The 27818-nt window shown below is 45.9% G+C and overlaps 3 protein-coding genes and 1 long non-coding RNA gene across 5 annotated transcripts in view; 2 read left to right on the top strand and 2 right to left on the bottom strand.

Moving 5' to 3' along the window:
* Nucleotides 1–27818, bottom strand: part of LOC135401598 (transmembrane protein 138-like) — a 38040-nt gene that overhangs the window by 7600 nt on the left and 2622 nt on the right. The window lies entirely within an intron of this gene.
* LOC135401597 (protein AMN1 homolog) lies at nt 30–5216 on the top strand. The gene is made up of 8 exons (XM_064634098.1): nt 30–416; nt 912–1047; nt 1134–1275; nt 2649–2866; nt 3459–3515; nt 4012–4123; nt 4614–4698; nt 5021–5216. The coding sequence occupies exons 1-7, from the start codon at nt 394–396 to the stop codon at nt 4667–4669; spliced, it is 744 nt and encodes a 247-aa protein (XP_064490168.1). The 5' UTR covers nt 30–393; the 3' UTR covers nt 4670–4698; nt 5021–5216.
* Nucleotides 6915–26564, top strand: LOC135401593 (arylsulfatase B-like). Its single transcript, XM_064634095.1, has 12 exons — nt 6915–7064; nt 9318–9473; nt 9541–9700; nt 10747–10859; nt 11512–11622; nt 11961–12110; nt 12167–12293; nt 12750–12913; nt 12990–13119; nt 14708–14936; nt 16683–16884; nt 26397–26564. Exons 2-12 carry the CDS (start codon nt 9375–9377, stop codon nt 26520–26522), a joined length of 1611 nt encoding a protein of 536 aa, XP_064490165.1. The 5' UTR covers nt 6915–7064; nt 9318–9374; the 3' UTR covers nt 26523–26564.
* Nucleotides 17099–17604, bottom strand: LOC135401594 (uncharacterized). Its single transcript, XR_010424850.1, has 3 exons — nt 17576–17604; nt 17301–17351; nt 17099–17206 (listed from the first exon to the last, which is right to left on the bottom strand). It is a non-coding gene; the product is annotated as an uncharacterized LOC135401594 (long non-coding RNA).

Below are 27818 nucleotides of genomic sequence, written 5' to 3'. Positions count from 1 at the left end.
CCAAAATGTCAGCGCCCGCGGGGGCACACTTTTCTTGCCGAGTCCGACCCCCCTGGTCGGTACTCATGTCAAATATATGTCAATGCACTAGCCCACTGTTCCGCCATACTTGTTTTCGGGGGTACGTTGCCTAGCAACGCTGGGAACGCCAGCAGGTGCTAGGTGCTGGGGTTAGGACGCATGCTACAACGGGTGGAAAGAGTTGACAAGTTTTCAACGTCATATTTTTGAAAGCTTCGTAAAAGCAAGTTTCTACTGCATGGAACGCGCTAACGTGTTTATGCCGTTATCCGTTACGCATAGGAGGCATAGGCGTGGGCAGGCTTGATGAAGAATTGAAGCTCTCTCAGTGCAAAACCCGCGAAACACCTGGTTTTTTGGAGAAACAGGTCAATGAACCAATCGCTTCAAGAACGGTACGTCACAGCGGATTGTCAGATTGTGGGATTTTCTTGTGCAGTACAATAACGACGGCAGACAATAAATGCTCATCTGTGATCGTACAGTGCCTAGGATTTCCATCCCGTACGTGAGAGCTGGCGATAAACAAAATTGTATGCGTCTTTTCTATGGAGTAAGGGTGCTGGGAAAATCCCACACATATGGCTGGAAGATCGCAAAAAGCGTGATTGGACGCTGACTAGCGGCGGTTTCTTTCACAAATGTAACAGATGACAGCTTGTATACAACTAACTGATGTTGAACAAGGTCACAAGTGTTCCACGAAACTGCACAGCAGCAAAAGTTCGGCGATCTGTGACATGAACTGCAAATGTTATGACAGTGTCATCGAGCAGCAGCGAGTCAGCTTCTTTGACTGAACTACGCGTGAAATTTCAAGCTCAACCTTCCTGCTTATTAATTATTATGTTAATTATCCTGTTTTTTTTTTCTCTCTCTCTTTTTTTCAGGTGCCTCAGAGTTTTGACAGAATGCCTCGCAAGTGGATACCAGCTCAACATTGAATCCCTGCCACGATCAGTTATGGACAAGTTTTATGTAACGCTTAGATACTCCAGGCTGATAAACGACAGCAATATTCACCTGGTGAGATCAGCTTGGATAATGTCACGCGCAAACAAAGTTGTCACGTATCAGGTTATCCATTCTTCTTTTTTTTTTTTTTGCTTTAGGTACTACATCCAGGCTCAACAGAAGCCAACCTGGCCAGCAGCGATGTTGGCAAAGGTGGCATTGTACATCTTCAGCGCTGCAAGGCTCTGCGCAGACTCAACCTTTCGGCGAATCTCAGGGACAGGAATGTTAGTGAGCAGTGTAAGTTAGCAGATGTTCGATGGCTGGTTCGCACTGTGGGAAAAGTGTGTTTTGAATGCCGTTAGGTATTATGGCTGAAAAGACAAAAAATACTGCTGTCGAAACCTAGTTTAAAAGGTGGTAAACAGCTTGTGACTGTAATGTATGTAGCATGATAGGGTTGTAGCAACTTATGTATTAGTTGCTAAGATGCTCCTAAGATCATGGTCTGTAGGCATTATGATATCGTATGGGCTGCACAAACGTGGTTCCGATAGTCTTAGGGATATGGCAACAGACTTCCAGAACCATGGCTGTCCACCCACACTGGTCACAGATGCTCTTCAAAAATCAGCACAAATAGATAGATTATCCATAAGGTTCTTTGTTTGTGGGTTTTATGATTTTTCAAATTCGGGAGGGAAAAATTGGGTGCTATTTATACACGAGAATACATCGAGAACACAAAGCTCGTCTTTGACTCCTCCAGGAAGGGATCATAAAAAGAGGACAAAAATGTTGTCACAAATACTAGCTCTCTTTGCTGATATTACGATTCACTTTTCCGACAGTTTATAAAAAAATCACAAGTTGAAGGACCGCAAGGATTTCTGGTAGATATCGGGTTTCATCCGAATTCTTGAAGAAAAAAAATCTTGCAAAAAAATTTATTGAAAAAAAAATTATTGAAAAAAAAAATTCTTGTTCGGGGGTGAGCTATCGTGAAAAACTCGGGTTTGACCCAAAAACGAAGTATCATACTTATCCACTCTGAAAGAGCAAAGAGCAAAAGAGCCTGGTTTAGTTTTTGCCGCCCGCTACTACAAATCCCTTACCGACTGCAGACGTCTCTTACGCGACCACATCAACATTCTCCATGCCGACCACCAAATTACAAGCAATTTTTCCGCGACCACCGACAGTTTCATTCAAACAGCGTAACACCTTGCGAAATCTACTCACGTCATTGACATTCACCAACAACCTCCTGGCTGCGCACCCTCTGCTGTAAAGCATATTGTCAAACTTGTAAATTTATCAAACCCCACCCATCATATCACATGGAATGAACATAACTACTCCTTTGTGGTAATTGTGCCACAAAATTTGTATAAGAACATGCGCGATACACATTGATCAACTAGGAGTTCGGGTCGACATCTTGAGGCGCACGATATAGATCTTTCGCCAAGATGAAAGCTGTCCCATTTTAGGTACACAGAAGTCTCAAATATAAATGCCAAGAAGAAATCGCAAAGTAGACAGAAAATAGCCAAGTCGCCAGTGCCCAAATTTTGGTGCCACGGCAATCAGGAAGTCGCCAATTCTGGCAACCCTGACTACAATACTCGATTACTAGAAAACAGTTGTGCCAACAGAACATGTCTTTCCAGGCCTTGTAGACCTAATGTCTCATCTGCGCTCCTTGGAAGAAGTTCGCCTGCAAGGTCTCGCCGAAGTGACTTCCGCTGTCGTCCACCGTCTCATCCAGAACAATCCTCACCTCACCATCCTGGACTTCCGCGGCTGCTCCGCCGTGGACGACGCCACGTTGGTCATGTTGGGATCATGTTGCAAGCACATCAAAGCGCTCAACATGTCTTACACTAATGTGAGCAAGTGTTCAATCTTGTGCCCGTTAAAGGGATAGTTCCCCTTATATTTCCCTGAAATTCCAACAATCGGTTCATAGGTTTTTCTTGCCATAGGTAACACATTTATTGATTCACCAAATTGTTGCTTAAAGGAGTACAGTGGGCCATACAAAATATTTTCATGCGTCAATTTGCCGAACAGCACAAAAGGTTTTGAAGCATGCAGTTTTTTCCCCAGAAAAAAACATACACAAACACAGGTGGGCTCGTTCACTCTTGACTTGGCCCCGGGGTGTAACGAGGATGAGAAGGACGAGTGTAACGTCGTAACGTCTGCGCTGTCAGTTGAGGTTAGCGTCTGTCTTTTTCTTTTTTTGTGCGAGGGCTTTCCCCTCTTGTAGTCGGTAAACAATGTTCCCGAGGGGTAGATTAGGAATTTAAACTCCACACACACACACACACACTATGCCGCTGGTTGCTCCTGTCGCAGCATACTCCGCTGCGGAGAATGCGCAAGGAGGATATGTGGGAGAGGTTGTGACCATTGAGTAAGTGAGTTGCTCTTGTATACTGAAACACACTTCGTCTTCCATTTTGTGAATGTCACAGATTACAGACGCTGGCATACTGGCGTTAGTGTCCGGAGGTTGCGGACCAGTCCTGGAGGTGAGTTTGTGCAATCTCTTTTTTTTTAAATCGTAACAGACTGCACTTTATGTCCCCTTCAGCTGAGTATCTTTATCTGTATCTTTAACTGACTGTAAAAGTCTCTGTTGGTGCCTAACAACAGAAAGCAGCCAGGATAGCTGCAGTAATTGTTGAACATAGAGTTGATGCCTACGCTCTTAAAGCAGAACTTGACCACATAGCACAGTGGGGGACAACCATTGCTCAGAATGATATTAATATCACTCCTGATTTGTGGAGAGCACTGGGTGTACGCCTTTTTGTGACAATCAACGCGACGGCATAAGTGTCACAAAAAGGCATACATGTAACGTCCCGGTACCATTATTTAGGGGGCAGTACGATGTGATTCGGGAGGGGTGGTTGGCTAATAGTGTGGTATGTAGTGAAGTTCTGTATCAAGAGTGCAGGATGGCAAAGTCTTATCTCGATTGAAGATCTTAAGGTTGAGGCTCCCTTGGTGTTCACCTTCCAGGAGCTTCTGATAAATGGCTGCAGAAGCCTCACAAACTACGCCATCGAGAAGGTGGTCGACTACTGTCCAAACCTTCGCATCCTGTCCTTCCACAAGTGTCCACTCATCACAGGTTGAGTATACAAGAGACAGCCTTCTCAAGCGAATCTCAAGTCCTCCAGCTGATCTAGCCCCAATGCAAATTCTCCAGCAAAAAGCCCAAATGCCCTGAGCAAAAATGTGATTCAATCCAGTCTGTGTCGTGGCCCAGTACTGTATGTATGAAAATGTGGTGGCCTGCACAAGCTCATCCTGGACAACAGCCACAAAAATACAAGCAGGAAGGACAACACAGTGGTTACACACACACACGAAAGAATTATTACTGTCATAAAGTACAAATTAATGGGTGTCGGGACCCTTTATTTTACAGTATGATAAGAAGTCAGTAGAAGTCTCTTCACTTTCCCGTTGTGATTTGCCCTGGCGATTGAACTCCCAGGTCATCATCATCTAAAATCATCATCATCATCATAAAATGGAATTGTTTGTATGACATGGGTCTGGAAAATCTGGACATTGCAACTTTTCCTACCTTCCATATGATTGTCTCAACATTCCAGACATATCCATCGGCCGTATGGAACAGCCAAAGCAAATATCGTGGAGCATTTTCTAGAAGAGCCTTCTAGAAATTTCTGTCTACAGGTATACCTGCATTCTGTACTCCTCTTGGTGAATGCAGTCTAGACTGAACAAGGCCTGGTTTATCCTTGAACGTGATGTAATGGGTCCCCCCACCCACGGCTACGCTTCTAGTGGTGCAACCATGGAAACGTTTGAAGTCGTCTGCAACAATTACCTAAAACAGACGACACGGTTACGTGACTCTTTTCTCATGCCTAGTGACGAGAGGAGGCATCAAGCAGGGCTGTTGTTTAGTCTAGAATTGTGTTGAGTTCATTCGCAATTCTAGATGGAATCTCACGCAAAATCCGATCAATCAATCCATTAATATTCTCGATTCCAGGGTTGTGCTGGTTCACAGTTTCTGAAGAGCCAAAGCTGTACAGGCGGCATTTACCGAATCCATTTTCTTCATCAGAGTTGTCACCAAAGGAATGTGTCCGAGGTGCATGCTCCAATTGTGCTGTGGACGCATGACTCTAATGTATGTGTTGTTTCAAATTAACTTATTCTGAGCAATAAAGTTTTGTTGATTTAAACCGAAAGCTGGTCATTGCTGACCAGAGACATTCTTGTGTGGAAAAATGCTTTATGAACAAGAAGCTAACTTGCTTCCTGATCACCCTGCAAGCCTGCATGCAGAATGCAAATCCTGAGGTTAGAAGAAAAGATGGGTTGCAAGGGGCATAGAAATGATAAGGAGAGAGAGAAAGCTGGGAGAGAAGGAGTAATAGGGGAGAGCAAAGGACTTGTTCGGAGGCGACACCTCCTCACAGGGCGTTTATGTTTATTCGCTCAGAAGCGCTCGGGAGCTCAGGCTCATAGCGAATACACGGCTCGGAAGCGCCTCCGCGAGAATAAACATAAACGCCCCAAGCGTCGAAGTCTGGGAGGCGCCATGATTGACACGGTGGATTTATGGGAATCCACTCTGATGTAAACCCTTGTCCGCAGGAGGGCGCCACTGTCGCTAGCAGCGGATAATGCCCCTGCCCCTGTAGGAGGTGCACTGGAAAAAAGTGAGTGGGGGGTGTCGATCGTCATACATTTCTGGAGGTTGTAGGGTCTGGATAAATGACTGCCTTACAATACGTCAGTCTGTCTGCGGTGTGACGAGACCCAGAACCAGTGATTTATCCAGGCACCCCCTACACCCCCCTAACACTCCCCCCAAATGTTCTGTAACACCCCCTAACTTTTTCACCTGTGTACCCTGTGTACAGGGGGTGCCCTTGCGATTTCAGCGTAAGACACATGTCAGTAATGATATGTTAAGCTGTAATGACGTAACTGTAATAATGACCCCCCCCCCTACTTTTTCCAACACCCCTCCGTGCTTGGGATTCTGGATAAACAACTGCCCAGACCCCTCAGTGTCGTATAGCCAAAGGGGGCGGGGGGGGGGGGGGCTCGGGGGTTCAACCCCTCCCCCGAAATCGTACCTTCGGTAGTGCATTTGGGAGAGGGAAAACGAGGGCGAAGTCCTCATCCTCCTTCTTCATGTAAACTTTCCGTAGAAGCCCTCTCGAAATATTTCCTGGCCACGTTACTGAGACCATCTTGGGAATATCCCTTCCATGTACCCTTCTAAATCCTTTGCGACACCCCATTCCTTTGCTTCCTGCGCACGCCCACACACTGTCACACGGGCTGTCTCCAATGACCATTGAAACCAACGACCGTTGAAAATAAGCGTAGCGCCATCAAGCGGATAACGTGTCAACTTCCCAACGAGCACTGGATCGAATGTTTCTTGATAAGTTGACACATTACACGCTAGGGAGCGCTGCCTGCATTTTGAATGGTCATCGATCTCAATGGTCGTTGAAGACTGCCCGTGTGACAGTGCCATTAGACACATGTCTGTATAAACCATTTGTGGTGGGCTAGGACCATATGAAGTACGTAGACATCGCTGAAAAGCGAAAACGTATATGATATGCCGTGAAAGACACAATAATCAAACTTCGTGCTGGCCATGTGTTTTATGTGTCTCATGGTGAATCAGATAATGACCTCGCCGTCCGCTACAAAATTCGGCCATGGATCTTGTTTCGCTGTGTGCTGACCTCGCGACCGTCAATACTAAGCCCTCAACCAGCTGGTTCTGTTGGGGATGCCCTAGCTGCTCTTGTGCGCTACGTGTGTTTGCGAACGTTTTTGACAACGACCAACCAGTGAGTGGAGATGGGATAGCAACGCGATAACCGATAGCCGACACTGCGGGACGCTCATATATCTCAATCGTAGTGCGCACGATTGTGTGGAGAGCGTGTGGAGTGCCTAAGAGCAAGTGTACCTTCAGCTGCTCAACTGTTTAGAATTCATATTGGAGGCAGGTTTTCCAACGTCGTCTCAAGAGGGAAAAACTACAAAAACAACCAAAGGTGAGAGTCAAGTTTGAACTTCTCCGAGTTGCTCGTGACATGCTGCCAAGACGCGTGGAGTTTCTCGCTATATTAATATTAAGGTTAAGACACAGAAACCCTGAGAAATACTTGAGATGTTACCTCACCTAGATCCCTCTAACACCCTCCTAAAGGTCTTGCAACACAACGACAAAAGATTTTCTGGTATGAATTAATGAATATTATATAGGAGGCATACGGTAGTAACAAGCTGATGTGGTCTCATACATCCCGGCTTACGGGATTCAACCCCCTCCCTTAAGAACATGTTTTGGCAGCTTTAAATGTCCACTGCGACTCAGCAATTAGGATTCAGAATTTCATTCACCTAAAGCGTTCAGTGATTCAGCCTACTGGTCCTTCAATTCCTCGAACACCCTATGAGTTGAAAACGCAATTTTTCAATGTCTGGAACACCATGGAAGTTGTCACTGTCCTTGAAAACCCTTCCCGTCTTTTTCTTTTTCTCATGGAGCTTCTAGTGCAATAAATTCAGCTTGTCTGGAGTCAGAATACTATAGTTTCGAAGCGACAGGAGTTAGCACAGCAAGAAATTAAGAGCACTCTCCGCAATATTAATCACTTTTCCCTTCTGTCTTACGACATTCAACATTCAGGAGCTGTCAGTCACGTGTGTGAATGGATGGCTATTGTGCAGCCCCCGTGTATTCTATCATGCGATACCCATAGCTTATAAATGGTTTGCGAAATATTGAAGCCCTGGTCATAAACTGTGCTTTACATCACAGACAGATTGACGGCTGCGCCTTAAAAGGTCCTTGAAAGACCATGGAAGCTTTGTTCAAGAATTCAGTGGAAACCATGCTTACAGTGAATGTTTGGTATTCATGCTTACTTTAGGAGGAACCGGCAGGATCACGCATGTGATCAGCTACATGATCGCCATAAATACGGACAACGTTGAACACCGTATTTTCCGTGAATATGTCTCGCATATGGGCTGCTAAAACGACAGATGAGCCCTGCACTTTACTTCAGAAGATCACCTGTAGTGCTGTGTCCGTCTGGTAACGCAAATGAGACAGCTACGCTCAGCACGACGACAGGGTGAATCACCCTTTTGACAGCAACTTCGAGGCCGGCTTCGTTGTCGCTTTCAACTTTCCAGGTACCAGAGATTCCGAGGTCAATGGGAACTCAGTGGTTCTCAGGAACAGCACGCACTGCCGTTCGACTGCTCCTGGCGTAGCCATGTTTGTGCACACGTTCCACCTCGGAACATAGAAACTCAGCAGGACGTCGACCAACAAATGCACTCAAAAAGCAATAGATTAATGAAAGTGCCCCCCTTCTCCTAGACATATGGCAAAGTCGGAACGACCCTTACGATGGACGCCATTTGTGGGAACTCCCCCACTGTAACCCGGTAACCCTTTGGCAGATAGCCAAGGGAAGGAAACAACAAGCAAGAGCATAATCTCAAACCGCGGGTTTAATGCCCGATAGCCAGTGTTCCCCGTACACAACACAGGAGTCAGTCGCTCTCCAGAGTTCAAGACGCTCGCCCAGAGCAGAGTCCCAAGATGGCCGCGTCCGCTGTTCTGCACGTAGGCCAAGTTGCCAGCTCCGACCCATCTATAGCTAGATGGTAGCTCTTAGCATCTACCTACTACCGTGGTACGGTTCTGGTAATGGTATTGTGTATTATACGTAAGGTTTGTCTGTCTGTATGTGTGGCGACGTGTTGCACGTGGCGCAATGTAGGACTGCGGATAATTTCGACCACCTGGGGTTCTTTTGACGTGCGCCGAAAATCTCCGACATACAGTGCTGGAAGCAATGTTTAGCTCGCCCACCATTGCTATCGTTCTCCATACTACCGTCCTCGACCGGGATTGAGCCCAGCAAGCTCAGGAAGCTAACCAAGCCAAGCCAAGCCAACCAGCTGAGCCAAGGCAAGCCAACCAGCCAAGCCAACCAAGCTGAGCTACCAGGCCAGCACGAGACTGCCACTTCGTTTTCCTCTTCCTCCGCTTTGGGCCTTCCTTGTCATTGTTTGATTGACATTTTCGTGTTGCTCTACTTCCCAGGTTGCCACTGTATTCGCGTCAAAAGGAAGAAAAAAAAAAGGAATAAATTATAGGGATTATGAAGATTTTCAATTCGTTGCGGAGTGTCACTCTGAATTCGAGAATCGACAGAGGGACGTTTTTGTAAAATTATACGCCTTATATTGTGCGCATAGACGTATGACACTGTCCTTGCATGCAGGCAGTGGAATGAAGGATTGGGCAAGGAACACAACCAGCGCATCCTGATACGATCAACATGAAACGCCACGTATCTCTTGCTGTTGCACTATTGTCTATCTTACACCAAGGTCTGTGCAGCCCTCCTCATATCATCGTTGTCGTAGCGGATGACCTGGTGAGTTAAAGTGATTGATTGATTGATTGCATGTAAGCAGGGTTGACAACTTCCCCTCAATTTGCAGGGCTGGGGTGATGTGAGCTTTCACGGTTCTCGTCAGATTCCTACTCCCAATATTGACGCCCTTGCCGCCAGCGGGATCGTCCTCAATAACTACTATGTCTCCCCGATTTGCACGCCATCTCGGAGCGCCTTGCTCTCCGGACGTCACCCTATACACACAGGCAAGTTTAGGTCTCCCTACGACAGCTAGTCCTCGCCCTAGCCCGACCGTGGATAGTCAGAGAGAGGCGTCGCACATCGGAGAGCCGGCAGAGCGGGAGTACGCGTCATTCCGATATCCCGGAATGCGATACAGTAAGCAAATATAAACAAGAGCTCCCCCAAGCAGCACAACATTTTGGGCCAATATTGGACCAATATTGGCAATGTCGGCCCAATAATGTACCAAGATTGGACCAATATTGGCAATGTCGGCCCAACACTGGACCAAGATTGGACCAATTATTGGGCTAACATTGGCAATGTCGGCCCAACACTGAACCAAGATTCGACCAATATTGGGACAGTGTTGCCAATATTGGGCCAGTATTGGGCCAAGATGTTGTGCTGCTCAGCCCTATTGATGAACGCGTTCACTTTTCGCCTCCGAGGGATTTTCTTCTTCTCTTCTGTCGTCCTAAAGTGGTCCCTGTCTGCCCGAAAGGTGTCCTTCTGACGCCCCTTCAGGCGAGCTCAGGAGAGGCCATTGCCCCCCCCCCCCCCCTCCCTCCGGCTCCCCGTAGTCTCCAGCACTGGATAAACGGAACTACCAGGGTTGCCGGTGGACACAGCACCTAGTTATACACGATTGCCGCATCCCATACCCGCGCGTGGACCTTTACAGCGCACCTGCCGTCTGGCGGACGGATTGATTGATTGATTGATTTTAAAAGAAAAAAATGGAGATGGTAGTCTCGAGCCACTCGGGACTGGCTACTCCAGGACGCGTTATTAATAAAAGAAAGGGAAACTACGCGGACGGAAGTCTATGACATCTATATAGACACGCATGTTCTCGGACGATGGAAGCTCTGTGCCCGTTTGCATAAAAGTTAAGTACGAGTCTCAGACTTCTGAAGAGCCTTGGCTGTGCATTGAGCACGCGTTCGCTGCCCCCCCCCCCTTTCTCAGAAAAATCCTGGACCCCCCAACCCCCAATGGCACCTGCACAGACCTGTTCAATTTGATCATTTGTTCATGCGTATACCTGATCTTATGTCCTTTCCAGGTATGCAGCACGGCACGATCTTCGCCGCGGAACCCTGGGGCTTCCCTTTGCAGTACCAGTTGATGCCAGAGTTCTTCAAAAAGCTCGGCTACGAGACGCATGCCGTTGGAAAGGTAAGCATCTCCCTGTGTTCGGAAACTAAAGTAAGGTATACCACTATGCCGGAGTCCACCCTCGTCGTTCGAGCATCCCATTGCCCTCTTCTTCACTATGGGGAATTTCTGTTCAGTTGAAATATGGAAGATAGTAAACAAAAAGTGCAACGTAAGTCACGCTGCAGTTCATCTTGCCGATCCTCACATATGGTACCGAATAAAAACTAACTTATCAATTGTAATTTCGTCACCAATAACTCCGGGGCGACCTGTACCGGCGTAATTTGGACATCGGCAAGCTGTAGAGTGAAATCAAGTTGGCACAGGTGAGCATAACGTGTAGCGATACGAACCAAATATGACTGTTAATGGTCCAGTGACGCGACCGCAGGCGATGACTGAATGACGAACTCTCAGGAGGACAGCAAGTCCTTGGGAAGGTCAACTCATCGTCGGATCCTTTTACCATAGAAGCCGTTGGACGGTTGATCGGTCCATTTTGGCAGCTCAATTTCCTAACGACCCTCGAATGCAGATTAGCAGATCCCCCCTTTTTTTTTTTACTAGCCTCTGAATAATTTTTAAAACGTATCGCCTCCCCAAAACTCTATAGGTGGTTTTAATGTGGTCATGCTTCTTTTAAGCTCTTTGCTTCCGTGTATTCTAATAGTGGCACATTGGGTTTATGACTGAGGATTATACACCGACAAGGCGAGGCTTCGACTCATTCTATGGCTATTACAACGGCCATCAAGACTACATGGACCACACGACATACGAGGTATGCTCAAACAGTATTTTCTTTACGCACTATAGCATTCCTGGATTATAGCAGCGCAAAAGAAGGCAATGAAACACAGCAGCAACTCAATGTCCAGTTACCTTCTCGTGTCTTCCTATGAGCGTTACTTGGAATGAAAGTCGCCTTCCGAGTTGCTGTGGTTTGTAGTCCGCACACTTTGCTTGGCGCTGCAATCTTCGAAATTAGATTGCTACAAAAATGCTCAATGTACAGCAGAGCTATTATTTATCTAAAGCGTCAAGTTACAAGCTTTCAGCGTCCATGATTCACTTTCCAGTCGTTCCGAGAAATGTCACAGAAGAGTTTGTGCGTTTCAGCTGTACAGAACGGGAAACGACACAGTATGTGGATGGGGATTGGACATGCATCATAATCTGGAACAGGACAAGTCACAGCTGGGAAACTACGCAACCAATCTCTTCACCGAGCGGGCCATTGACGTCCTTAAAAACAGGGACAAAACAAAGGTACGTGCGGTTATAGAGTTTCGATGAAGGAACCCAGTATTTTCCCCTTTTCTCAGCCCATGTTCTTGTACCTGGCCCATCTTGCAGTACATACCGGAAGTGGTTACAACATCCTGGACGCGCCATACGACTATGTGCAAAAATTTGCGTACATCAAAGACGACAAGCGGAGAGTTTTCGCTGGTACCGACAATTCCCTCACCCTTTACCTTCCTTCTCTCAATCCACGTGAGCTGAGGGTGCTCTCTGTGCTTGACACGACTGTGTGGTTCTTGCTTGTAGCAGCTCCGCACTCCTGTTTTATAAACGAGAACAAAAAATAATGCTTTCGTCGCCGCTTTAAACGAAGTTTTGTTTGCTTTAACCGTAGTTTCTCTGCGGTGATTTTGAGGAGTAGATAATTGCGAGTTTTTCTAGCGTTCTTCTATTGAGTTAAGTGTAGCCAAGATGAGTCTGCCCTATCTGTGCTGTCTCGGGTTTTCACTGGGCTTTCTGGCAGACAAGTTCCCCGAGAACCTTCCTTTCTGCTGTCTATCTGTCTGTCTGTATATCGCTCACAGCCACAGTTGCATCGCGGTGCTAAGCCACCGACAGCTATTTGCAAGCTTCAAAGACAACCGAATATATCGCTAATTTCAGCCATGGTGTCAGCTCTGGATGACGCAGTCGGAGAGCTCGTCAAGGCATTGTTGTTCAGCAACATGCTGAACGAGACGCTTTTGGTGCTGACAACCGACAACGGCGGTGCAGCCGGTGGAGTGGACCAGAGCGCAGGCTGCAATTGGCCTCTCAGGGGCACCAAGGTGCCTTTTTTTTCTTTTTTTTTTGTCGCTTTCCATTGGTTGATTGCTGAGCCGCTTCTTTTACGGTGCTGCACAGACGACCCTATGGGAAGGTGGCGTACGTGGCACGGCCGTTCTCTGGGGTCCTCGATTGGCTGGACGGCGTCACGTGGCCTCGCAGCTCATGCACATCACTGACTGGTTACCGACGCTCTACCACGCTGCTGGTAAGTCGCTCTCGTCCGTTATTAAAACGTGCGAGCCGGCCTCAGTGAAAACCGCCGAAACGCATTTTTTCCCCTTGAAGCGCGGTGTCCGATCACAAAACGACGAAACGCAGCTATTGCACGAGGAGTATACCGTAACGTCGTGCCCGTGACATAGGACGTTCGGACACCGTATCTGCCATGTCTGCGCTTTCAGGACGCGCTGTACGGTGGCATTTCTTGCGTGAAAAACGTCTTTCTAACACAATCGACAGCCAGTTAGCAACGGTGTATCGATAACAAAGGAACAGAGCAGTACAATTACGAGACAAGAGGAACAAAGAAGGCACAATCATGAGGCCAACAACATCAAGCTGTTCACATTACAGCCACCACCGCCACCCACTGGCGCCAACGATTAAAAAAATAGTATGTTCTATCCGAAACGGCGATAGACTGAGTTAAATCATAAGCCTATAGTACGTAAATTTACACCCCAGAGATTAGGCTGGTCATCCTATCGCAATAAATTGTATATAGTACTTCTTATTCAGGAGTGACCCTTTAAAGGAGCAAGGAAGCGATGTTGGACACCCTGTTTTATTCATCAGACGTGTCTCAGTGAGGAGATGTCTTCTTAGAGGGTCTCTCTTTCTCTCTCTCGCGCTATACATGTCAGCTATATACGATAACCGCTCTTATATTGCGCGATACTCGTTCAACAATATGTCGCAGCCAAAAACGAAAATATCGAGAAGCGCACCATTAAACTATATCTTAGATGTACGTGGCCAATGGCGTCACTAGGGAGGTGCGAGCGGTGCGGTGCGCCCGCGGAACAGAGCTTCGCGCAGTGCGCACAACGACCACGCTGTCCCATGCGTACGGGCGCTGGTTACCGTGGCAACAGATGCGTGCGCGACCTCCCGCGCAGCAGAACGCAAGGAGTTCGCCCGAGCTCAACTTTTTCCGCCGCACGCAGCAGCCCGCAAGCGGAGAACAAATCGCGAGGCCGCCTTCCGAGCATGCGCAGTAGGTTTGTCTCTGCGAGACTGTTTTCAACATGGCGGCCACCGGAGTGGAAGGCGTTGAAAATCCCGCTCGGCGCTCATTGGCTTACGGTTTGGTGACGCACGCATTCGGACGTTGGTATGTGAACAGCGGAACGGATTGCTTACGACGCACGCATACGCACGCATGCGCCCGCACGCAGCAGAACGCACTATAGTGTGAACCATGCTTAATCCTCATTATTGCTTTCGTCGTGTATCCCTGGTACGGAAAGGGATCCGTTATTAGGTGATATGATGATGATGATGATTGAAGTTTTTATGGAGCACAAGCAACTGAGGCCATAGTGCGCCAAGACAATGGTTGATAATGACTATAGATAAAATCAGAAAGATTTAGACTAAAATTCGCATTTCACAAAGGTTCAGACATAAAACATGATATACGAGCAAAGCTGGGTTAATGGGGAGGAGTGACGCAAAGAGCTCCCGTACCGGGTCTGTCAGACTACTTTCGTTTATGACCATCACCGAACTAACATATTTTTCCTGAGCTAGTCCAGAGAGCCGTACTCATCTGTTCAGCGTTATCTATCCAGGTGGCTCCGTAGCCGACCTGGGCGACATTGATGGTTACAATCTGTGGGAGAGTTTGCTGTCCGACAGCGTCTCTCCGAGGCCCGACGTCCTTCACAACATCGATCCTATGGACCAGAACTCTGCGCTTCGCCACGGGGGATACAAGCTCGTCCAGGGACATATTAGGCTCAATGACTGGTACAAGCCGGCAGACTATGATCAAGGGCCACACAATGTGGAGAAACTACGGTAAAAAATCGAAACAAGAAGCGATTACTATACTGAGAAGACCACCACCTACTAAGTTGTGCTGATCATGGTGCAGCCCTAATCGAAGTTCGAGCAATAATGATAATAATCAATCTATAATTTTTGCAATAATGCACGTCCCGTGGGACATGCAAATGACATGGTCGCAGGAATCCACTAGGTCGTGGACGGTCGTGTGCTGGCGGATTTTATGAATATTTTTTCCTAAACTAGGCCATAGTAAGCTTGTAAAAGTATAAGCATGTTGAGATTAGATCACTTGAATTTCTAGGGCTGTGTAACATTTGAAAGGACACTGAGCATTAGAGACCATGCTTTGATGGTTAAGTTGGTCCGGCTACTGCCACTATAAGTAGGAAGTCACTTTTTCGGGTTAAACCCGATTCCGCCCTGTTATTACCCCCCCCCCCCCTCCCTCGAAGTGACCTCCGACCAATTCTGGTTAAACCCGATTTCTTCCCGAATTCCAGTCACTGTGAAATCCTCAAGTGACGTTTCCACCGAAGACGAACAAAGGTCGTCACGTGTTACACACGTAAGAATGTGTTACTTACGTTCCCAGCAATACACCCACGTGCGTCAACACTGTCTATGCCTTGGGGGATTACCGCTGGAAGGTCACAATCCCGAAAAAAAAAAGAAAAAGAAAGAAAGAGAGATTAGGAAAGGACTCAATAGACAAGGGGAGAAGCAAATGCACCCGAAGGCACAATTATCGCCCGATTTATCCCCGAATTACAGATTTAAAAATAGCGCCCGATTTTTATCCCCCGCATCTGAGAAAGGCATTTAACCCGAAAAAGTCACTCCCTAACTTTAAGGTAGTGGGCCGGCACGGTACAAGGTAGACATATCGACCTCGGAGTTATACTGCGTTCTGTGCGCTTGCACACGTTAAAGGTACTGTAAAGCAGCAGAAGCCGAATTTTATTTAGCGTGGCTATTCGATAGTCCAAGACATCAGTACAAAAACGGCGCAAATTTCATTCCAATTGGTGGTGCAGTTAACTAGAAAATTACAATGAAAGATTATGGGCAACACTGTATTAGTATTCGGAAGGGATCCGTACTCTCAGCCGCGTACGGCGGCAACCACGTTGCATGCGTATAACACTGGGCCCGATAGCCGAACAGCGCTGCGTTTCTTTTTGATTTTATTTCGCAAAACACACACTAAACAGGGGTCTCTGCACTCGTATGGAAATATGATACGAAATAATATAGCCACCAAAAGAACAAAACGCGACAAAATAGCGCTGCATGCATAATACATATTCGACAGTGTTGCCCGCTGCACAGGGGGTTGTTCGACACCAGGCGTCGCGCCGCTGCACTACGCCGGATTTTTTGTGATAAATTAAAAATATTTAGAGAGTGTTGTCGGTCGTATGGTTACGCATGTGGGATTTACAAGCAAGAAAGTCTCAAGCCACGTCGCCAGCATATCCTGCTTGTCTACTGCTTTACAGTACCTTTAAGGAACCCTCAGGTGGGCAAAATGAATACCCGGATTGACAAATGTTATTTGTGGTCGGTCTACGAATTACTTTTGCCCATTCGGGAGAAGATGACGTGTCTATAAGCTATGTGCTAGTAGTAGTCGGGTTCTGACCAAACTGATCTATAATCAAGCCGGTGGGACGTAAAGTAGGGGGAAAGGGTAGGCAAGAGGTCTGGCTGCGTTTATAATTATAGCATATGTAACAGTGCATACATATAACGCAGGTACAAGAGTTCCGTTGGACGGACACTTCGCAAACTGGGTCGTCCGTTGGTAGAAAGCGTTGATGAAGCTCTCGATGAGGTGGTGGTCAAGTGCAACCTGCCCATGAACGTCAGTGCCTGCTTTCCCGAGAAGGCTCCCTGTCTGTTCAACATCGAAGCGGATCCGTGCGAGAACGACAACATTGCTGATCAGCACCCGGACGTAAGTAAGAAGACGAGAACACATGGTGAGACTAAAGGAATGTACGGGTCCAATTTCAGGTACGTTAGTACGGGCATTGTGATATTGCTATGAACATGCCCATGCTGAGTTCACCGTACTGCGGAAGCGCCCATTCGCTTGGCGAGGGTAAAACAACGGGATGAGGCAGTGTAGCAAACATAGAAAAAGAGGAGATGGAACACAGCCATTAGAAATTGGTAAATGCATATGATGTTTATGATAACATCCGGGTCGACCTGAACCGCATCACATCGTACGCTCTTGGATAGCCGCAAGTGAAAGTTGGCACCACTGTGGTAATCTGAAAAAGTCAAAATGCACAAAAACTTCGCAATGCTCTCATGGGCAGAAACGAAATATCGAAGTGAGATACACATCAGAAGACAGTTCCAAACCTAGAGAACGCTGTCCATCCTCACCCTTTTACTCCTGTGCTGTACCTCAGACTGTAAAAAAAAAAAAAAAAATCATCGGGGGTGAGTCGTAATACAGGTGCTTCTCAGTCCTGCCCCGAGAGTCAAGGCAATGACACTAGACTAAGACCACTGATGCCTAAGACCATACAAGGGGGGCAAATGCCACAGCTTGGATTGCCTACGGGGAATAACAAATAAATAAGAGCAAGCGCACTGCACCAGTACAAAGTTACAATCACTTGGTTACAACTTACCGTTTCTCTCTCGCCAGCCGCCGACGCAGCTTGTGGACTGATTTCCGACCGCAACTCCGCGGTTTCCGAGGATTCTTGCACGGCCGTGTCATTGCCGCGCGTTTCCAGTTTGTGCGAAGCGGCAGCAGCAACGATACTATGAACGTGCAGCCTACCGCAGTATCAACAGTTCAAATCAGAACACGACAATCAGCACGGCGCGAATGAATGCGTCCCGCAGCACAGCGGCGCACAGCCAGAGCAGTGCGCAACGCAACCAACGTGACGTACCGAACACAAGTGACGCAAGCGCCACCTTTCGCAGAATACTGGAGTTGATCACACGGTAGTTACATGCTCCGCCACGATGTGGCCAACGAAAATCCTGTATAGTTTCGGTTTGGTCGGAATTTTTTGGAATGGTTTGGGAACGTAATAACCTGCGCTATGCTCTTCCAATCATGCTGAAATTTTCAGCAATTGTTTTGCGCATAATTGCCCATCCACTGCCACTTCTAGGCTGGTGTGGTGACATTAGAACACCTCGAAACAGGAAGCCAAAGAAAGGCATTGTTTCATGTTTTTCTGAATGCGCTTCCGGATTATCGGCGTCATATATCAATAAGAGCGAGACGGTCCACCCTCCACGTATCACAGAACAACACAACGTAACAAATTGTGCGCCGCTATCTGCTCTTCCTTTTGCGCCAGTTTCGTACAAAGACCACCCATAATCGGAGATATTGGCATGTTCCAGGCCGTATGGCGCCGCAACCGCATGCCTGGCCGAAAATCGGAAGACGGTCCCCCCGAGTCAAGAATCATAGCTTCCGAATGGCACCAGTTTCACCACCAACAGACGAAAATGAGAGCTACAGGTCTGGTACAAAGTTGCCTCTTTTGAAGAGGGGAGTGAGACCATAGCCTTAATATTCCCCTGCTGGCACCGGAGAAATTTTTTTCCGCGCCGAAGAAATTCCTCCTATCCCCATAGCCTGAGTGCATTGCGGCCTCTAGATGATCGGTACGTGCTTTTCTTGAAACACACGCACACACACACACACACATATAAATACAAATACAAAATAAAATATCTAAATAAAATACCTGGCTTTCCCATATATGAATTATACAGGGTGTCCCAGAAAACGTGTCATTGAATTATAATAAAAAAACTACACCACCTAGAGTCATGCGGTCAACGACATTTGTTCTTACTGGGTTTTTGCCACCTCCTCATGTGAATGTCGTGTAACGTAAGTTTAATTATGTAAATTTTTGCGAGCTTAAGTCGGAAATTTGCCTAGTAAAGGTCACTTTTTTACCTCACCAATGTGAAGAGCGTGTCTAATTTACTCAAATTAATGATAATTGACAGGGATATTCAGGAGCTATCCCATCGGAAAAAATAGCCGAACATCATGCTCCACGGAGGTCGCAGAGAATAGCGCGCGATGAATTTTTTAGCGCAATCTTTGTCAGTCCGACGAAAGGAGGTTGGAAACCCAGCCCTCCCCGACGTCGGAGAAAGAGATAAAACAGGCATGGCTTATCACGTCCGACTTTCGCAGGGATAATGCTTTCCCTCTTCCAATTTTAGGAACTGTTACTTTTTCTACTATCACTCTGTGGGCTGGCTTCGGAACCTCCTTTCGTCGCACTGAGAGCGATTGCGCTCAAAAAGTCATCGCGCGCTATGGTCGGGTGCTCCGAAAAGCATGATATTCGACTATTTTTTCCGATGGGATAGCTCGTGAATATCACTGTGAATTATCATGAATTTGAGTGAATTCGGCACGCTCTTCATTTTGGTGGGGTGAAAAAGTGACCTTTACTTGGCAAATTTCCGAGTTCAATTCGCAAATACATAATTAAACTTGGAGTACATGACATTCACATTAGGAGGTGGCAAAAACCTAATAAGAACAAATGCTGTTGACCGCATGATTCTAGGTGGCGTAGTTTTTTTATTATAATTCAATGACACGTTTTCTGGGACACCCTGTATATGAAACTGTGATCTCAACAGCCTGTCAGCCTGAAAGACCAACAGCGTGACAAAGTTGTCGCTTATAGGATAAGATGCTCTATGTTGAGAAATGTTCGTGTTGAAGAGATGCTCAAAAGTTGCAATCAATGGTCGTGGTACCCGGGATCTTTCCATGTGCTGTAAACGCATGACGAGGACGCGTGGATCCCCGAGTGGAGGATTTCAACGTACGTTAGTAGCCTTTTCCTCCCAGGACAACGCGTCAGTCAGACTAGTTCTTTCACCACCCCTTCATTCTTTTTTGTTTTGTTTTTTCTTATATATCTAATCTCAACGGTACGTCAACGGACAAACGCCACCCTCAAGACACGTGTCGATACCAATCACTCGCTGGGGACGACAACGACAGAACCCGCGTCTTCAGCTTATGTGCTTGCTGCAGTGTGTAGAAATTTTTTTGTCACTGTCGCGTATAGCGCTAGATTGTAAGATATGAAGAAGTGTCGAGGTGTGTCCCGTGGACTTGTGCCTTGAATGGCTGATAGGCGCCATCACGGCCGCCATCGCCGTATATCGTCTCTCCCCTATCGGTGTCGTATGCAGATGTGGTGGCAGACCGATATTTTCCGGGTAAAGCGATCGTGAAGATTATCCCCAGTTTTTAAAATGCACGTAATATAACGAGCAATGATGGCCACTAACTACTTCTACAGTAGTTTAACTATAACTATTAACTACCTCGCGATTTGAGTAGTTTAACTAGTAGCTCAACTACTTTTCAGGGGAGGTAGTTAACTAACTACTTCTTTAGCTACTGCAACGTATTTTAACTATATCTCTTCACTACATAACGTTGTCCATCAACATCAATCCCATTCTATAGTGTTCCTGGACACCTAAATATGAATCGCAAGCAGCAATAAAAGTGAAGATTTAGTACGCATGCGCGGCACAATTGCTCTGCACCTCCGTTCTCATCAAACAAGTAGCTCAAGGTAAAAGTCGGAAGCACAAGCGTGCCGTAAAGCCTGCGGCTAAATCGGAGGTAGTTGGTGCCTGCAGTATAACCTAACTACTGTAGTTAACTACTCGAAATAGTAGTTTAACTATTAGTTGCAAACTACATTTCTGCAAATAGTTGATAACTACTTTTTCACTACTGATAACGAGTGAACCAGCGGCGAATGAGGCTGTGAATCAGGGTCGTTCGGCAGGAGGAAAGTCGTGCCCGACCATGTCCAAACTGAACACGCAGTACCAAATTTATTAGGAACTTGTTCTACGAGTGTCCAGCTTGAGAAATGAAGCAACTTTGTGCATGGGTGCTGTACAGTCGTGTGGGCAGATGAAGGAATGACGGTAGACTTGGGCCGACTTCAAGGGAAGCTGTGTTTAAAAATCTAGCCATCGTATGTCTAGAAAGCCTGCCGGAAAACCGGCACAAATCCTGACACAGCGTAGTCGGATCTGCGTGTAAAAATTACTTTTGAAACGTAATTGAATTAAGATTACAACTATACATGCTCATAAAAGTAATTAAATTACCGTTAAAAGCACACAATAAAAGTTGTAACGCGTTACAAATACAGTTCGTCTAAAAAGTAATTAACTGAATTAACATTCATTTCCAGGCCTGTAAAGTAATTCGTTACAAGTAATTCAGTTACTTTAATTAATTACATTCTTAGTATAATTCATTACTTCCTGATGGTGATGCAATTAAGAAAAACATGGGATTGTAACTGTAATTGAAATAATTTTGCTAGTAATTTGTAGTGCACTCGGAATTACTTTTGGAACTACTTTTCAAGCGGTTTGGGATAATTTCAAATGTTGGATATCTTTCACAATGTCCCCGATTTTTACTCTTTCACCAAAGATTCGCAAGACAAGATTAGTGAGTTTTAGTATACAGTGAACCCTCGTTATTATGACCATGATCGTTCCCGAAAATTCTGGTCATAATGCGGAATTGTCATATTAACGGGAGGGGGGATTTGCAGAGGTTTCACTGCGTTGTTCCCCAGGAGTATGGTCGTAAAGCGCGAATGTCAGATTATCGGGGGTCATATTAACGAGGGTTCACCTATCGTACGCCGTCGCCTTTGCCAAACAACCAAAAGCCGGGACAATACGATCCTTGGGCATGTTTGTTGACTGACATTGATGGAAAGTATAACTGTTGTGACGCTGAAACACACGACAGACGAATACGCCTCAACGTGCCCAAGGACAATGAAAATATGGCAGTCGTCGAGAAACCCGGACAGGGGCGAGACTCGACCGGCAATCGAGGGGTGCGTACTTCGAGTCTGTCTGGCAGACGACTGCCATTTATCGGCGACGTATGATTGGCTGGCATCATGGCTGCCGTCATGGCTGATTGGCTGACATATGGTTGGCTGCCAACCAAGAAAGTAATGTCATCACAAGTTCTACGGCTTCGCTTCCCAAGTTCGAGACAGACGGTATCCATGAAGCGAAACCAATCTGCAATCACGTGCGATCTATAGTGGAATGTCACAAGTCACCCGATGAGGAGGCTACTGAAAGCACAATAGGAGAAATAATTTAAAAGGTACCCGTCAATCTGCTTGAAGCTTTCATGAAGCATAATGTGAGGCTATACCCAGCAGTGTTGCAATGGAGCGTCTGTTTTCTGTTGATGGTATATATTCTTGACCAGAAGTCGTAGCAGTATGATGAACGAGAACTTTAAGAATACATTGGTTCTGAAGGCCAACGGACCTTATGCGTGAATAAGGGACAAAACGAAGGCTAGCTGGTGATACATGATGAAAAAAAAAAAAAATTAAACCACGAGACAAGGAATAGAGAGACGATCACATGTTAGCACAAAGATGCTCATGCACATGTTAGATCAACGATGTTAGCACAAACACATTCTCGAAAAGTGAGAATGTGCGAGAATTTCGCAACCGTCTGTGCCTGGTCGTTCTTCTAACCCTGTGTCCGTTGTGTGGGAGAGATTTACTAAACGGATTTCACATGGGTACTATACAACAAGCACAACACACACACAACATACACACAAGATCAACGATACAGGGCTTCTGCCCACCATGAACTATCACAAACTAGGTGTTGTCCGTTAGCCTGCCACGCATTCTGGCGATGATTAGATCACGGAATCGCACGTTAGGGAGTTTTAGTACAGTACGAACCCTCGTTAATATGACCCCCGATAATCTGACATACGCACTTTACGACCATACTCTTGGGGAACAATGCAGTGAAACCTCTGCAGATCCCCCCGTTTATATGACCATTCCGCATTATGACCAAAATTTTTGGGAACGCCCATGGTCATAATAACGAGTGTTCACTGTACATCGTACGCAAAGGCGTACGGTGGACTGAAACTCTCTATTGCTTGTTTGTTGTTTTGTTTTGGGAGTAGCAGAACTAGTCAGGAGACAAGTTCAATTTCTCCCTGGTTTTCTTTTAAATACTCAATCAATCAATCAATCTCTATTGCGTTCCGGTAACATCGCGGACATCGTAGAAGTGACTGAACATTCGAAATGATGATGTATCCCATTCGCCTGCAAAAGTAATTCAAAATGAATTAAACATTGCTCGCAAAAGTACAGAATTACAGTAAAGACTTACAGTTACAGTTACATAATGTAATTATGGAATTACTAGGAATATAAGTAATTACAGTAACTATACTTTACAGGGGTCTGATAGTGTCAAATACTAAGTACCTGGTCCTGTACCTCATATACTAAACATCCCGTATTCTCCGGAAGCTGTAAGTATAGTAGCCCAGACAGTAAGGGCCCTTTGATCGGTGAACAGGCACGGAAATGTCACTGCTGGTGCCACTTCTTCAAACAGCAGAGTACGTCGCCATATCGAGTCAGTCGATGACAACGATTGACTTTCTTCATCCAATTTGCATAGACCTTGTATAGCAAAGAAACAGCATGCGTTCAGAATGGGCGTAGTATTTGAGTCAAGGACTGAATATAAAATCAATCTTCCGAAAGTGGTCACGCGGGAACAGATTTTAATTGACACGCTGCCAGTTCCGTTCGTAGGAAAATTTCGCACCATTCTTAGCGCATGTTTTCCCTGCCCTGTAAGTTATGTACCTGGCATCGTTTTCTTTTGTGTGTGTGTATATACGTTAGCACCGCGAAAAAACTGTGGCTATATGAGCAGATGTTGATGTAGAGGAAGATGGGACTTGTGGGGAACTATCTGGAGAAGCTGCCGGAATTCCAAGGGGAAAACCAGTGGCAGGATTCTAAGCCACTATCATGTCAATACCTTGAAGATGCTGTAATTACGCCGCTGGAGACTGATATCTGTTGGTGGCGCAAAAACAGTATATATGGCCCGCTCACTTAGCAGAGCAGAGAGACACGGGTTGGTCTGAGTTACGTGGAAAATGCTTTATTTTAAAGTCTTTATTCTATAAATTTCAAATAATTTCACTTGACCAGAAGCGTTACCGAGTGGACACGGCGTGCGCTTGTTGCTCACGCCAAAGACGAGACGCACGCCAAGTCCAGGACGTATTACTAATACACTTCCTGCTGTCCTGCTTCCTGCTGTGGCCAGGTGGAGACCTGGCCAGAGCAGGAAGCAGGACAGGAAGCCTGTTGTCTCAGTATGCTTATAGCTGTGTCATACATGACTTGTGACGACCTCGAGTCCTTTTGTTTCCTGCTATTTTGTCTTGGACGTGTGACCAAGACGTCCAACCTGTCAGGGACGACAACGTCGCGAGAGGTTCAAGAACGTGTGAAGTAACGCCACATTTGAACATCGTCATCAAAACAAATTCTTCCATGTAACGCTCCACGGAAAAATGAATTTTGCACGTGCATTCGATCGATCGTTGACCAATAGACAAATCAATTCCACATAAACGATATCGCAATAATCGAGCACCTTTTGTAAACATCACGCAGGGCGCCTGGATCCCGGCCAGAGAATAACTGGCTTCAGGCAAACTATGAGGTCGATTGCACTTTGCCGCGTGACGCTCAAGTGACTTCCGTAATACGCCGCTGTCACGCCTTCGCGTTTCAACGTTTTCTTCTCAGACGAAAAAAAAAAAAAAACATCTGGAGATTGTCCAAGGTACGGATTTCAAGTTCAAGTTTACGCTACAAGCTATTATGGACGATTCGTATAAACATAGGTGATGCTTGATTGTATACAGGGTGTCCCAGAAAACGTGTCATTGAATTATAATAAAAAAAAACTACACCACCTAGAGTCATGCGGTCAATGGCATTTGTTCTTACTGGGTTTTTGCCACCTCCTCGTGTGCATGTCGTGTAACGTAAGTTTAATTATGTAAATTTTGCGAGCTTAAGTCGGAAATTTGCCTAGTAAAGGTCACTTTTTTACCCCACCAATGTGAAGAGCGTGTCTAATTTAGTCAAATTAATGATAATTGACAGGGATTTTCAGGAGCTATCATATCGAGAAAAATAGCGGAACATCATGCTCTACGGAGGTCGCACAGAATAGCGCACGATGAATTTTTCAGCGCAATCTTTGTCAGTCCGACGAAAGGAGGTTGGAAACACAGCCCTCCCCAACATCGCAGAAAGAGATAAAACAGGCACGGCTTATCACGTTCGACTTTCGCTGGGATAATGCTTTCCCTCTCCCAATTTTAAGAACAGTTACTTTTTCTACTACCATTCTGTGGGCTGTCTCCATGAGCCTCCTTTCGTCGCACTGAGAGCGATTGCGCTCAAAAGGTCATCGCGCGCTATGGTCTGGTGCTCCGAAAAGCATGATATACGGCTATTTTTTCCGGTGGGATAGCTCCTGAATATCACTGTGAATTATCATGGATTTGAGTGAATTCGGCACGCTCTTCATATTGGTGGGGTAAAAAAGTGACCTTTACTTGGCAAATTTCCGAGTTCAGTTCGCAAATATTTACATAATTAAACTTGGAGTACATGACATTCACATTAGGAGGTGGCAAAAACCTAATAAGAACAAATGCTGTTGACTGCATGATTCTAGGTGGCGTAGTTTTTTTATTATAATTCAATGACATGTTTCCTGGGACACCCTGTATACTGTGATGTTTCCAGGAGTATTTTCGTTAGCCTCTGAAATCGCATAACGCCGCTTTAATAAGCTACGGGTTGGTCGATTGCAGGCTCTACCACGATGCCGAAATCTTTTTTTCTAAAGGCACGAGTGCAAGCTAGTATAGAGCGTGTTGGTTTAAAGCTACTATGGTAAAGAACGTATACGACGGACCTGTCGGGCCAGTCTTGCCGTTAGTTTGTCAATAAACTGTGTTCCTAGTGAACGCGTCCCCTGCATGGTCCGTCCGTGTTTTTCTGGGCGTTCTTCGCCATGGCATCTTTTCTAAACTTCTAAGTCAATGAAAAGAAATTGGGCAACGAACCGCCATATAGCGGCGCTGAATGGCCTATCGTAGCTTATCGGGTTTTAGTTTTGTGTTCTTTCCTTTTATCTTTGTCTTTTCTTTTTCTTTTCATCTTTGTCTTTTCCTTTCCTTTTCTTCTTTGTCTTTTCCTTTCCTTTTCTTCCTTGTCTTTTCCTTTTCTTTTCTTCTTTTTCATTTTCTTTCCTCCATTCTCTTTTCTTTCCCCGTTTCTCCGTTTTTATTCACCTTTCCTTTTTCCTTTTCTTTTCTTCCCCAATTTTCCTTTTTTTTTAATAGCAAGCCGACCCCCGTCTGGCTGATCTTTCCTTTCTTTTTTCTTAATAAACATATCCCTCCCCCATATCGTCTGTGGTGACCAAACATTCATCTCGTCACCACCACCACTCATCATCATCATCATCAAAATAAACTGTTGTCCATGTTCATTACAGATTGTGGACTTTATGTTGAAGAGATTGGCTGTCTACCGAGAGTCTATGGTGCCGCCGCTCAACAAAGCACCCATCAAGAAAGCTCTGCCGAGACTACACGGCTACGTATGGAAACCTTATCTGTAGATAGAGCGATACATTATTCTAATAAAAGTAAAAGTCAGTCTACATTACGTAATTTTTGCACAGCTTCCACGAGCACTCTGGCACATCATTTACCCATTTGGTTGTTGGAGATACTAGAGATTGACATGACAAACGTTCCTGAACCAGGGTCACGACCCGGGCTATCAGAAGGTCCTTTTCCGGACTCCCTTTGCTATACCAACAACTGAGTTAAGAGAGTGTCGTCCTGTGTTGAACGTTTGTGTGTCTTCAGCCCAAACTGTTAGGGATATGTTTACGCCAGCTCGCTCGCGTAATCCTTTTATGCTCAACAAAAAAAAATCCAGGTATAAATGCTGAACGAACGGGACAAACAACAACAGTAAATGATGACGATGAGGCGAAACGAACGACGGATGGATGACGAACGAGACAGACAGACTGTACACTACACTCTTAAAAATGAACTTCACTCGAATGATATCGTTCTCGCCTCAGATTTGTTGAAAACGGGGGGCGTACGCCTTTTTTGTGACAATTATGAACAGCATAAGTGTCACAAAAACCGCGTACGCCCCCCGTTTTCAACAAATCAGGGCAGATAACGAGATCATTCGAAATGATGGTTGGCTGGGAGCGTGCTATGCGGTGAAGTTCGTTTTTAAGAGTGTAGTTTTTACACGAACGGATTATGAAGAGCATAAGTGTCACAAAAAAGGCGTCCGCCTCCCGTTTTCAACAAATCGGGCCAGATAACGATATCATTCGAAATCATGGTTGACTAGGAGCGTGCTATGCGGTGAAGTTCATTTTTAAGGGTGTAGCCAACCATCATGCCGAATAGCAACGTCCTCGCCCCTATAATTTGTTGAAAACGGGAGGCGGAGCCTATTTTATGCTCATTATGCACGGCACAGAATAAGCTCCGCCTCCCGTTTTCAACAAAGCAGGGGCGAGAACGTTGTCATTCGGGATGATGGTTGGCTAGGAGCGTGCTATGTGGTGAAGTTTATTTTTAAGAGTGTCAAGTAGGAAGACGAGTGCAATTTCTCTTGTTTTCTTTTTTTTTCTTACAAACAAACAAACAAACAAACTTTCACCTCGTCTCACGTGCGCGACACGAGAAAAATAAAGTAGGCATTGAAGTCGTTTCGAGCAGTGATCTACATCTGATCATACAACGTCGGCAACGCAGAACAAGAAGCGTGCCCGCATGCAAGGCGAGACACTCTTTTTCTTTTTTTTTTTTGTGTGTGTCTCGTTGTGATCCTGACAACTGTGAAGCACACTTCTTTCTTGTTTAGTTTCCGGCAACAG

This window comes from Ornithodoros turicata, chromosome 7 (genome assembly GCF_037126465.1).
Source record: "Ornithodoros turicata isolate Travis chromosome 7, ASM3712646v1, whole genome shotgun sequence".
NCBI lineage: Eukaryota > Metazoa > Arthropoda > Arachnida > Ixodida > Argasidae > Ornithodoros > Ornithodoros turicata.
This window is presented reverse-complemented; position numbering and strand designations above follow the sequence as displayed.